Below are 14,254 nucleotides of genomic sequence, written 5' to 3'. Positions count from 1 at the left end.
GTGCCACAGGTGGGTGCTAGGAATCATAGAGGGTTCCACAGGTGTGGGTGTGCTATGGGCAAGCAGAGTGTGACAGCAGTAGGGGGCGGTTGTAAATGGCTATCCTGAACGTTGATTACGTAACTGCAGAAGCTTTGCAATGGCCGGAACTTCAAGAAGCATTAAATTCATTGCTTCAGCCCCATCATAATGAGTGAATAAGAGCATATAGGGACATGAATGTACTGCCTTATTTATTTATTATTTTTCTCTTCATATACTTTTGCAAGTGGTTTTGATTTTACAATAAAAGAAAATGGACTGCAAATTGACCAGCCACCTGAGATAGGAAATGCTTCAGTAATGAGAATCATTATATCAAAAAGTGACAATGAAGAAGGCATCATTGAATTTGATCCCTCTTATGCGAGTCTTGAAGGTATGATAGTTCCTACTACATTATTTCATTTATTTATTTTATTTTAAAACATTTCAGGATCCAGCAAGAAAAACATTCTGCCCCTGGCAAAAAAATACTAACCGCTTTCTGCCTTTCCTTTTGTTTTGGTTAGCTTTTAAACAACAACAACAATAAAATTGGCTTTTCTTTTCTTTTTTTCTTTTTGTATTTGATCGATGAACACAAATTGAATAAAAGAAAAAATGTATGAAGTAAAGGAAACAAACTGTAAAGGAAAAAAATTAAAGTGAGAAAAGGCATAGTGTATAGAAAATAAAAATAATCAGTAAATAAAGAGAATTCACAATTTCCAGTGGAAGGCCTTCCAGTGAAGATGGCCAACTGACCAGTCCAGAATGCCCCTTCCAGACCAAAGTACTTTCAATTTACAAATAAGCAAACTCAGTTCCCTAAGTTTATATAATTCCTGGGTTAGGGAGAGTCCCTGAATCACCCCACAAGATCATCATTCCATACAGCAGTGGTTTGCAAGGAAATTCTGAAGCAGCGCTCTGAAGTAAGTGGGTGAGCTGTCCATAAGCTGGGAGGTGGGTCTGCAATTACGTTGTTGTTGAAAAAACAATTCCCATAAAATAAAACATTCCTTATTTCATGAATTAAATAAGTATTTAAGATTTATTGAGCATATAAAATCAGACTTATATAATCTTGAGAAATAATTCTAAATCACTGCAGACCACTATTTATCATTATCATTAAAATAAATGCATGTGAACTTTTAAAAAACCCACAAAAATACTAAAAACAATCAACTAAATAACAATATTAAATTATCCCATTGTACCTGGTGAGTGATTACATGAAATTATTAATAAATATTCAAATTGTTTCTGGTTAATATGGTATTTAAATCAAATATTGTCCCTTAGTAAACATATTACATTGCTGCTGTTGGTTTCCCAGTCTGTTATTTTAGGCAAACTGTCTCTTTTCTAATGGGAGCCAAATTTATGCTTTCGGTAATCATTGTATATTTTAATAAAATTGTAATATATTTTATTTACTGTCTTGGAAAGATTTCTACTAGAAAAAACATCAAGTTTAAATTCAAGCTTTGTTGTTAAATGTTTTTGAATAATGCTTTCTAGTACTTCTGAATGTGTTTACATGACTACTAAGTGAAATAAAATGTTCTTTCTGTATCACATTTCCAACTTTTATTTCTATATGTTTTATTCCTTTTCATACCAGTGCATTATAGAGGGATAATTGGCAAGCAGACAGTCAGGAACAAAGAGGGAAGGAAGGAAGGAAGTTCCAATTTTCAATGCTTCCTGCCAGTTTCCCACAGGGAACTCAGTAGGGAGCCAGAATCAATAATATTAACCTGATTCTGTATGACTCTACATTTTCTGGCCAGTTTGGGCTTTTGTTATTTCTAGTTCTACATTTTCCATTTTCCATTTTCTGAATTAATAGATATATTACATGGCTTTTGTCTTTCTTTACTGTGGACCTGCCTGTAATTAAGGCAGTCTTTCTGAGCACAGAATCTGGCAAAGGAAGCTATAGGCTCCCAATATATAGTATGTATGTATATATATATGTGTGTGTGTGTGTGTGTGTGTGTGTGTGTGTGTGTGTGTGTGTTTTCTGAGGTTTTCGCGGGTGTTTGTATGTAGGTCTTTGGTTATTCAGGTTTTCTCCCGCGTAAAATTGGAAGTGTCTTGGCGACGTTTCGACGAAGTCTCATTCGTCATCTTCAGGCTTCAGCTTCGTGCTTCTGGGAGCAATGTGTGATTGCAGCTGTTTCTTCCTTTTTAACTGCTAGTGGGGGTTTGAACTGATTGGGTGGGAGCTTGGCTGTGCTCTGATTGGATGGGGTTTTTTTGTGCTCTGATTGGCTGGGGCTGTGTCCTGTTTGGGTGGGGGCTTGGTTGTGCTCAGATTAATCTGAGTTGCAGGGGGATTTGAGCTGGTGAGTTGCATTGCTGTTGTTTGGCTTTGTGTTTGTGGTCGTGCTACATCTTCATAGTGGGTGTCTGTCTGCTGTATGTATGGATTGGAGGGGTTTGAAATGGCTAATGTTGCAGCTGCGGTCTGGCTTCTGGTCCTTGGTCGTGCTTCCTGATCAGTGTGGGTTTGGGTCTGCTTTCTGGGTGGATGTGTGGTGGTGACATTCTGTGTGGACCTCGTGAGTGTGGGTCTGGTGTCATTCCTCGTGTTAGGGACTCGTTTGTCAATAAGGGCGGGTTTCCAAATGGCTGGTAGGCGGGAGGTATCATCTCGTTTGTTCATGCTGTGTGGGCGTTTTTCTATCTCGATGGCTTCTCTGATTATTCTGTTGTTAAAGTGTTCAGTTTTTGCGATAGTTCTGGTCTTTTTAAAGTCAATATCGTGTCCTGTGGCTTTAAGGTGTTGGACCAGGGAAGAAGTTGGTTCCTCTTTTTTGACTGAGTTCTTGTGTTCTTCAATGCGTGCACTTATTCTTCTGTTGGTTTGTCCAATGTAGGTCCAATGTATGAAATGTATTGCCAAAACTGAACACTTTAACAACAGAATAATCAGAGAAGCCATCGAGATAGAAAAACGCCCACACAGCATGAACAAACGAGATGATACCTCCCACCTACCAGCCATTTGGAAACCCGCCCTTATTGACAAACGAGTCCCTAACACGAGGAATGACACCAGACCCACACTCACGAGGTCCACACAGGATGTCACCACCACACATCCACCCAGAAAGCAGACCCAAACCCACACTGATCAGGAAGCACGACCAAGGACCAGAAGCCAGACCGCAGCTGCAACATTAGCCATTTCAAACCCCTCCAATCCATACATACAGCAGACAGACACCCACTATGAAGATGTAGCACGACCACAAACACAAAGCCAAACAACAGCAATGCAACTCACCAGCTCAAATCCCCCTGCAACTCACATTAATCTGAGCACAACCAAGCCCCCACCCAAACAGGACACAGCCCCAGCCAATCAGAGCACAAAAAAACCCCCATCCAATCAGAGCACAGCCAAGCTCCCACCCAATCAGTTCAAACCCCCACTAGCAGTTAAAAGGGAAGAAACAGCTGCAGTCACACATTGCTCCCAGAAGCACGAAGCTGAAGCCTGAAGATGACGAATGAGACTTCGTCGAAACGTCGCCAAGATACTTCCAATTTTACGCGGGAGAAAACCCGAATAACCAAATAACATACAAACACCCGCGAAAACCTCAGAAAACAAATATATATATATAGGTCTTTGGTTGTTCGGGTTTTCTCCCGTGTAAAATTGGAAGTGTCTTGGCGACGTTTCGACGAAGTCTCATTCGTCATCTTCAGGCTTCAACCGTGCTTCTGGGAGCAATGTGTGATCGCAGCTGTTTCTTCCTTTTAACTGCTAGTGGGGGTTTGAACTGATTGGGTGGGAGCTTGGCTGTGCTCTGATTGGATGGGGGTTTTTCTGTGCTCTGATTGGCTGGGGGTGTGTCGTGTGTTGGTGGGGGCTTGTTTGTGCTCAGTCTAGTCTGTGCTGCAGGGGGATTTGAGCTGGTGAGCTGCATAGCTGTTGTTTGGCTTTGTGGTCGTGCTACATCTTCACAGTGGGTGTCAGTCCGCTGCATGAATGGATTGGAGGGGCCTGAAATGGCTAATGTTGCAGCTGCGGTCTGGCTTCTGGTCCTTGGTCGTGCTTCATGATCAGTGTGGGTTTGGGTCTGCTTTCTGGGTGGATGTGCGGTGGTGACATCCTGTGTGGACCTTGTGAGCGTGGGTCTGGTGTCATTCCTCGTGTTAGGGACTCGTTTGTCAATAAGGGCGGGTTTCCAAATGGCTGGTAGGCGGGAGGTGTCATCTCGTTTGTTCATGCTGTGTGGGCGTTTTTCTATCTCAATGGCTTCTCTGATTATTCTGTTGTTAAAGTGTTCAGTTTTGGCGATAGTTCTGGTCTTTTTAAAGTCAATATCATGTCCTGTGACTTTAAAGTGTTGGACCAGGGAAGAAGTTGGTTCCTCTTTTTTGAATGAGTTCTTGTGTTCTTCAATGCGTGCACTTATTCTTCTGTTGGTTTGTCCAATGTATGTGGTGGGGCAGGCAACTTACCCAAAGAGGAACAGACAGCACTACTTAACCTGAAAAAAGATACCAGCATAATAATCCTACCAGCAGACAGGGGCAATGCCACGGTGGTTATGAACACATCTGACTACCAAACCAAATTAACCAACCTACTCCAAGACCCTGCATACAAGCCCCTAAACACAGACCCCACCACCTACCTAGAAAAAACCACTAGATCCAAAATAAAAGCCTCCCCCATCAGCGAAGAAATCCAACAAAGAATCATTCCCAGAGAGAAATCATCCAGATGCCCTAAGCTCTATGGCCTCCCCAAGATACACAAAGAAGGAACCCCACTCAGACCCATAGTCAGCTCCATAGGCTCACCTCTACAAAACCTAGCCAAATTTCTCGCCAAACAACTACAGCCCTATGCAGAATCCATCACCTCACACGTAAAAAACTCATTCCAGTTCATAGAGATCATAAAGAAACAAAACTTACAGCCCAGCGACCTACTCGTGAGCTTTGATGTCATATCCCTCTTCACCCAAGTGCCAATCAAAGAAGCCTTGACAGCTATCCAAAACAAATATAACCCCCCCAAGCACATCCTAGATCTGACCAACCACTGCCTATCCAACACATACTTCATCTACAATGGACAAAAATACAAACAAGTAGAAGGAGCACCCATGGGATCACCCCTCTCACCTGTCATTGCCAATCTCTACATGGAACACTTTGAAACCCAAGCTCTAGAAAAATCTGATCACAAACCAAACTCTGGCTCAGATATGTAAACGACACCTTCATAATCTGGCCACACGGGAAAGAAAAACTTGACAACTTCCTCACACACCTCAATAGCCTACACCCCAAAATACAGTTCACCATGGAAACAGAAGTTAATAACCAACTTCCCTTCCTGGATGTCTTAGTCTACAGAAAACCCAATGGCTCCCTAGGACACACCATCTACCAGAAGAAAACACACAAACCGCTATTTGCACGCACTCTCACACCACCACCCAGCACAGATCAACTCCGTAGCCAAGACACTCATCTCCAGAACAAAATGCTTAGCTGATGAACAACACCTAAAACCCGAACTAGACACTCTCACTAACGTACTAACATCCAATGCATTCCAAAACAAATAAGATTACCAAGCTAATCCAAAAAACCCCACTAAAATCCAAGACAGAGAAATAGAAAACGGCCCAGCCCTCCTCCCATATATAAAAGGCACCACAGACAGAATCAGCAAGATCCTCCACAAACACAACATCAAGACAGCATTCTGCACAAACAGAAAAATATCCACCATCCTAAGAAACCCCAAAGACAAAATTGAGTTAGAAAATCAAGGAGTATATGAAATCCATGCACCGCCTGCCCCACCACATACATTGGACAAACCAACAGAAGAATAAGTGCACGATTGAAGAACACAAGAACTCATTCAAAAAGAGGAACCAACTTCTTCCTGGTCCAACACTTTAAAGTCACAGGACATGATATTGACTTTAAAAGACCAGAACTATCGCCAAAACTGAACACTTTAACAACAGAATAATCAGAGAAGCCATTGAGATAAACGCCCACACAGCATGAACAAACGAGATGACACCTCCGCCTACCAGCCATTTGGAAACCCGCCCTTATTGACAAACGAGTCCCTAACACGAGGAATGACACCAGACCCACGCTCACAAGGTCCACACAGGATGTCACCACCGCACATCCACCCAGAAAGCAGACCCAAACCCACACTGATCATGAAGCACGACCAAGGACCAGAAGCCAGACCGCAGCTGCAACATTAGCCATTTCAGGCCCCTCCAATCCATTCATGCAGCGGACTGACACCCACTGTGAAGATGTAGCACGACCACAAAGCCAAACAACAGCTATGCAGCTCACCAGCTCAAATCCCCCTGCAGCACAGACTAGACTGAGCACAAACAAGCCCCCACCAACACACGACACACCCCCAGCCAATCAGAGCACAGAAAAACCCCCATCCAATCAGAGCACAGCCAAGCTCCCACCCAATCAGTTCAAACCCCCACTAGCAGTTAAAAGGAAGAAACAGCTGCGATCACACATTGCTCCCAGAAGCACGAAGCTGAAGCCTGAAGATGACGAATGAGACTTCGTCGAAACGTCGCCAAGACACTTCCAATTTTACACGGGAGAAAACCCGAACAACCAAAGACCTATATATATATATTTGTTTTCTGAGGTTTTCACGGGTGTTTGTATGTAGGTCTTTGGTTGTTCGGGTTTTCTCCCGCGTAAAATTGGAAGTGTCTTGGCAACATTTCGACGAAGTCTCTTTCGTCATCTTCAGGCTTCAGCTTCGTGCTTCTGGGAGCAATGTGTGATTGCAGCTGTTTCTTCCTTTTTAACTGCTAGTGGGGGTTTGAACTGATTGGTTGGGAGCTTGGCTGTGCTCTGATTGGATGGGGGTTTTTTTGTGCTCTGATTGGCTGGGGCTGTGTCCTGTTTGGGTGGGGGCTTGGTTGTGCTCAGATTAATGTGAGTTGCAGGGGGATTTGAGCTGGTGAGTTGCATTGCTGTTGTTTGGCTTTGTGTTTGTGGTCGTGCTACATCTTCATAGTGGGTGTCTGTCTGCTGTATGTATGGATTGGAGGGGTTTGAAATGGCTAATGTTGCAGCTGCGGTCTGGCTTCTGGTCCTTGGTCGTGCTTCCTGATCAGTGTGGGTTTGGGTCTGCTTTCTGGGTGGATGTGTGGTGGTGACATCCTGTGTGGACCTCGTGAGTGTGGGTCTGGTGTCATTCCTCGTGTTAGGGACTCGTTTGTCAATAAGGGCGGGTTTCCAAATGGCTGGTAGGTGGGAGGTATCATCTCGTTTGTTCATGCTGTGTGGGCGTTTTTCTATCTCGATGGCTTCTCTGATTATTCTGTTGTTAAAGTGTTCAGTTTTGGCGATAGTTCTGGTCTTTTTAAAGTCAATATCATGTCCTGTGACTTTAAAGTGTTGGACCAGGGAAGAAGTTGGTTCCTCTTTTTTGAATGAGTTCTTGTGTTCTTCAATGCGTGCACTTATTCTTCTGTTGGTTTGTCCAATGTATGTGGTGGGGCAGGCAACTTACCCAAAGAGGAACAGACAGCACTACTTAACCTGAAAAAAGATACCAGCATAATAATCCTACCAGCAGACAAGGGCAATGCCACGGTGGTTATGAACACATCTGACTACCAAACCAAATTAACCAACCTACTCCAAGACCCTGCATACAAGCCCCTAAACACAGACCCCACCACCTACCTAGAAAAAACCACTAGATCCAAAATAAAAGCCTCCCCCATCAGCGAAGAAATCCAACAAAGAATCATTCCCAGAGAGAAATCATCCAGATGCCCTAAGCTCTATGGCCTCCCCAAGATACACAAAGAAGGAACCCCACTCAGACCCATAGTCAGCTCCATAGGCTCACCTCTACAAAACCTAGCCAAATTTCTCGCCAAACAACTACAGCCCTATGCAGAATCCATCACCTCACACGTAAAAAACTCATTCCAGTTCATAGAGATCATAAAGAAACAAAACTTACAGCCCAGCGACCTACTCGTGAGCTTTGATGTCATGAGCTCTTCACCCAAGTGCCAATCAAAGAAGCCTTGACAGCTATCCAAAACAAATATAACCCCCCCAAGCACATCCTAGATCTGACCAACCACTGCCTATCCAACACATACTTCATCTACAATGGACAAAAATACAAACAAGTAGAAGGAGCACCCATGGGATCACCCCTCTCACCTGTCATTGCCAATCTCTATATGGAACACTTTGAAACCCAAGCTCTAGAAAAATCTGATCACAAACCCAAACTCTGGCTCAGATATGTAGACGACACCTTCATAATCTGGCCACACGGGAAAGAAAAACTTGACAACTTCCTCACACACCTCAATAGCCTACACCCCAAAATACAGTTCACCATGGAAACAGAAGTTAATAACCAACTTCCCTTCCTGGATGTCTTAGTCTACAGAAAACCCAATGGCTCCCTAGGACACACCATCTACCAGAAGAAAACACACACAAACCGCTATTTGCACGCACTCTCACACCACCACCCAGCACAGATCAACTCCGTAGCCAAGACACTCATCTCCAGAACAAAATGCTTAGCTGATGAACAACACCTAAAACCCGAACTAGACACTCTCACTAACGTACTAACATCCAATGGATTCCAAACAAATAAGATTACCAAGCTAATCCAAAAAAAAACCCCCACTAAAATCCAAGACAGAGAACAAGAAAACGGCACAGCCCTCCTCCCATATATAAAAGGCACCACAGACAGAATCAGCAAGATCCTCCACAAACACAACATCAAGACAGCATTCTGCACAAACAGAAAAATATCCACCATCCTAAGAAACCCCAAAGACAAAATTGAGTTAGAAAATCAAGGAGTATATGAAATCCCATGCACCGCCTGCCCCACCACATACATTGGACAAACCAACAGAAGAATAAGTGCGCATTGAAGAACACAAGAACTCATTCAAAAGAGGAACCAACTTCTTCCTGGTCCAACACTTTAAAGTCACAGGACATGATATTGACTTTAAAAAGACCAGAACTATCGCCAAAACTGAACACTTTAACAACAGAATAATCAGAGAAGCCATTGAGATAGAAAAACGCCCACACAGCATGAACAAACGAGATGACACCTCCCGCCTACCAGCCATTTGGAAACCCGCCCTTATTGACAAACGAGTCCCTAACACGAGGAATGACACCAGACCCACACTCACAAGGTCCACACAGGATGTCACCACCGCACATCCACCCAGAAAGCACACCCAAACCCACACTGATCATGAAGCACGACCAAGGACCAGAAGCCAGACCGCAGCTGCAACATTAGCCATTTCAAACCCCTCCAATCCATTCATGCAGCAGACTGACACCCACTGTGAAGATGTAGCACGACCACAAAGCCAAACAACAGCTATGCAGCTCACCAGCTCAAATCCCCCTGCAGCACAGACTAGACTGAGCACAACCAAGCCCCCACCAACACACGACACACCCCCAGCCAATCAGAGCACAGAAAAAACCCCATCCAATCAGAGCACAGCCAAGCTCCCACCCAATCAGTTCAAACCCCCACTAGCAGTTAAAAGGAAGAAACAGCTGCGATCACACATTGCTCCCAGAAGCACGAAGCTGAAGCCTGAAGATGACGAATGAGACTTCGTCGAAACGTCGCCAAGACACTTCCAATTTTACACGGGAGAAAACCCGAACAACCAAAGACCTATATACAAACACCCGTGAAAACCTCAGAAAACAAATATTGCACCTCTACGGGGAGGAAATCCACCATCTGACCAGGACCTATGAAAAACTAGAAGTCCAAAGAGCTTCCATTTTATGTGACCTCGCATTCCTATGAAACTGCCGCGATCAAAATTTAATCCCCAAATGCTTCCAATTGAAATTCCACTCCAACTCTGCAGCCACCAAACGCATCCTAAAAAGAACAGAATTGGCCTTAATCAGAAATGAACTTCACACAAAAGATTCCTCCTAGATCAAATCAACAAAGATCTCCTCACACTTCACCTCAAACTCAGCAACAAGATGCACCCTGCACTTTGGGACAAATCCAAACAACTTGCCGTCTGAGAGCGAAACACAGACCACCCTCAAGACAGACACGCACACCAACAAACTCAAGACTACAAGAACGCCAGAAACAAACCCTCCACCCTCACAGCAACACATGAAACAAACAGTGCATAACATCTCAGATAGGATCTTCACCAAAGCTGAAACCGATGTCCTTTCCAAAGGATTCAACTTTGCAGTCACTCCCAAATACATCCCCACTGAGACCATTATATGCGGAGTTGAAACCAGCCTCACCAAAATCAACCCCGATGATGCTAACAAAATCAGACTCGAGATCTCCAACATCCTCTGCAGCAAGCCACCCAAAAGCAACTTACCCAAAGAGGAACAGACAGCACTACTTAACCTGAAAAAGATACCAGCATAATAATCCTACCAGCAGACAAGGGCAACGCCACGGTGGTTATGAACACATCTGACTACCAAACCAAATTAACCAACCTACTCCAAGATCCTCCATCCAAGCCCCTCAAAACAGACCCCACCACCTACCTAGAAAAAACCACTAGATCCAAAATAAAAGCCTCCCCCATCAGCGAAGAAATCCAACAAAGAATCATTCCCAGAGAGAAATCATCCAGATGCCCTAAGCTCTATGGCCTCCCCAAGATACACAAAGAAGGAACCCCACTCAGACCCATAGTCAGCTCCATAGGCTCACCTCTACAAAACCTAGCCAAATTTCTCGCCAAACAACTACAGCCCTATGCAGAATCCATCACCTCACACGTAAAAAACTCATTCCAGTTCATAGAGATCATAAAGAAACAAAACTTACAGCCCAGCGACCTACTCGTGAGCTTTGATGTCATATCCCTCTTCACCCAAGTGCCAATCAAAGAAGCCTTGACAGCTATCCAAAACAAATATAACCCCCCCAAGCACATCCTAGATCTGACCAACCACTGCCTATCCAACACATACTTCATCTACAATGGACAAAAATACAAACAAGTAGAAGGAGCACCCATGGGATCACCCCTCTCACCTGTCATTGCCAATCTCTACATGGAACACTTTGAAACCCAAGCACTAGAAAAATCTGATCACAAACCCAAACTCTGGCTCAGATATGTGAGCGACACCTTCATAATCTGGCCACACGGAAAGAAAAACTTGAAAACTTCCTCACACACCTCAATAGCCTACACCCCAAAATACAGTTCACCATGGAAACAGAAGTTAATAACCAACTTCCTTCCTGGATGTCTTAGTCTACAGAAAACCCAATGGCTCCCTAGGACACACCATCTACCAGAAGAAAACACACACAAACCGCTATTTGCACGCACTCTCACACCACCACCCAGCACAGATCAACTCCGTAGCCAAGACACTCATCTCCAGAACAAAATGCTTAGCTGATGAACAACACCTAAAACCCGAACTAGACACTCTCACTAACGTACTAACATCCAATGGATTCCAAACAAATAAGATTACCAAGCTAATCCAAAAAAAAACCCCCACTAAAATCCAAGACAGAGAACAAGAAAACGGCACAGCCCTCCTCCCATATATAAAAGGCACCACAGACAGAATCAGCAAGATCCTCCACAAACACAACATCAAGACAGCATTCTGCACAAACAGAAAAATATCCACCATCCTAAGAAACCCCAAAGACAAAATTGAGTTAGAAAATCAAGGAGTATATGAAATCCCATGCACCGCCTGCCCCACCACATACATTGGACAAACCAACAGAAGAATAAGTGCACGCATTGAAGAACACAAGAACTCATTCAAAAAAGAGGAACCAACTTCTTCCCTGGTCCAACACTTTAAAGTCACAGGACATGATATTGACTTTAAAAAGACCAGAACTATCGCCAAAACTGAACACTTTAACAACAGAATAATCAGAGAAGCCATTGAGATAGAAAAACGCCCACACAGCATGAACAAACGAGATGACACCTCCCGCCTACCAGCCATTTGGAAACCCGCCCTTATTGACAAACGAGTCCCTAACACGAGGAATGACACCAGACCCACACTCACAAGGTCCACACAGGATGTCACCACCGCACATCCACCCAGAAAGCAGACCCAAACCCACACTGATCATGAAGCACGACCAAGGACCAGAAGCCAGACCGCAGCTGCAACATTAGCCATTTCAGGCCCCTCCAATCCATTCATGCAGCGGACTGACACCCACTGTGAAGATGTAGCACGACCACAAAGCCAAACAACAGCTATGCAGCTCACCAGCTCAAATCCCCCTGCAGCACAGACTAGACTGAGCACAAACAAGCCCCCACCAACACACGACACACCCCCAGCCAATCAGAGCACAGAAAAACCCCCATCCAATCAGAGCACAGCCAAGCTCCCACCCAATCAGTTCAAACCCCCACTAGCAGTTAAAAGGAAGAAACAGCTACGATCTCATTGCTCCCAGAAGCACGAAGCTGAAGCCTGAAGATGACGAATGAGACTTCGTCGAAACGTCGCCAAGACACTTCCAATTTTACACGGGAGAAAACCCGAACAACCAAAGACCTATATACAAACACCCGTGAAAACCTCAGAAAACAAATATTGCACCTCTACGGGGAGGAAATCCACCATCTGACCAGGACCTATGAAAAACTAGAAGTCCAAAGAGCTTCCATTTTATGTGACCTCGCATTCCTACGAAACTGCCGCGATCAAAATTTAATCCCCAAATGCTTCCAATTGAAATTCCACTCCAACTCTGCAGCCACCAAACGCATCCTAAAAAGAACAGAATTGGCCTTAATCAGAAATGAACTTCACACAAAAAGATTCCTCCTAGATCAAATCAACAAAGATCTCCTCACACTTCACCTCAAACTCAGCAACAAGATGCACCCTGCACTTTGGGACAAATCCAAACAACTTGCCGTCTGAGAGCCAAACACAGACCACCCTCAAGACAGACACGCACACCAACAAACTCAAGACTACAAGAACGCCAGAAACAAACCCTCCACCCTCACAGCAACACATGAAACAAACAGTGCATAACATCTCAGATAGGATCCTCACCAAAGCTGAAACCGATGTCCTTTCCAAAGGATTCAACTTTGCAGTCACGCCCAAAATACATCCCCACGAAACCATTATATGCGGAGTTGAAACCAGCCTGACCAAAATCAACCCCGATGATGCTAACAAAATCAGACTCGAGATCTCAACATCCTCTGCACCAGCAAGCCACCCAAAAGCAACTTACCCAAAGAGGAACAGACAGCACTACTTAACCTGAAAAAGATACCAGCATAATAATCCTACCAGCAGACAAGGGCAATGCCACGGTGGTTATGAACACATCTGACTACCAAACCAAATTAACCAACCTACTCCAAGACCCTGCATACAAGCCCCTAAAACAGACCCCACCACCTACCTAGAAAAACCACTAGATCCAAAATAAAAGCCTCCCCCATCAGCGAAGAAATCCAACAACGAATCATTCCCAGAGAGAAATCATCCAGATGCCCTAAGCTCTATGGCCTCCCCAAGATACACAAAGAAGGAACCCCACTCAGACCCATAGTCAGCTCCATAGGCTCACCTCTACAAAACCTAGCCAAATTTCTCGCCAAACAACTACAGCCCTATGCAGAATCCATCACCTCACGTAAAAACTCATTCCAGTTCATAGAGATCATAAAGAAACAAAACTTACAGCCCAGCGACCTACTCGTGAGCTTTGATGTCATATCCTCTTCACCCAAGTGCCAATCAAAGAAGCCTTGACAGCTATCCAAAACAAATATAACCCCCCCAAGCACATCCTAGATCTGACCAACCACTGCCTATCCAACACATACTTCATCTACAATGGACAAAAATACAAACAAGTAGAAGGAGCACCCATGGGATCACCCCTCTCACCTGTCATTGCCAATCTCTACATGGAACACTTTGAAACCCAAGCTCTAGAAAAATCTGATCACAAACCCAAACTCTGGCTCAGATATGTAGACGACACCTTCATAATCTGGCCACACAGGAAAGAAAAACTTGACAACTTCCTCACACACCTCAATAGCCTACACCCCAAAATACAGTTCACCATGGAAACAGAAGTTAATAACCAACTTCCCTTCCTGGATGTCTT

At 44.2% G+C, this 14,254-nt stretch overlaps 1 protein-coding gene across 1 annotated transcript in view; it reads left to right on the top strand.

The window, feature by feature from the left end:
• Window positions 1-14,254, top strand: part of ADGRV1 (adhesion G protein-coupled receptor V1) — a 307,496-nt gene that overhangs the window by 126,841 nt on the left and 166,401 nt on the right. The window contains exon 65 of the mRNA XM_058172618.1: window positions 270-418. Within this exon, the coding sequence (XP_058028601.1) occupies window positions 270-418 (149 nt within the window). The remainder of the gene's footprint in view (window positions 1-269; window positions 419-14,254) is intronic.

The sequence above is a fragment of the Ahaetulla prasina genome, chromosome 2 (genome assembly GCF_028640845.1).
Source record: "Ahaetulla prasina isolate Xishuangbanna chromosome 2, ASM2864084v1, whole genome shotgun sequence".
NCBI lineage: Eukaryota > Metazoa > Chordata > Lepidosauria > Squamata > Colubridae > Ahaetulla > Ahaetulla prasina.
Note: the sequence above shows the minus strand (reverse complement) of the source record. Positions and strands in the feature narration are given on the sequence as shown.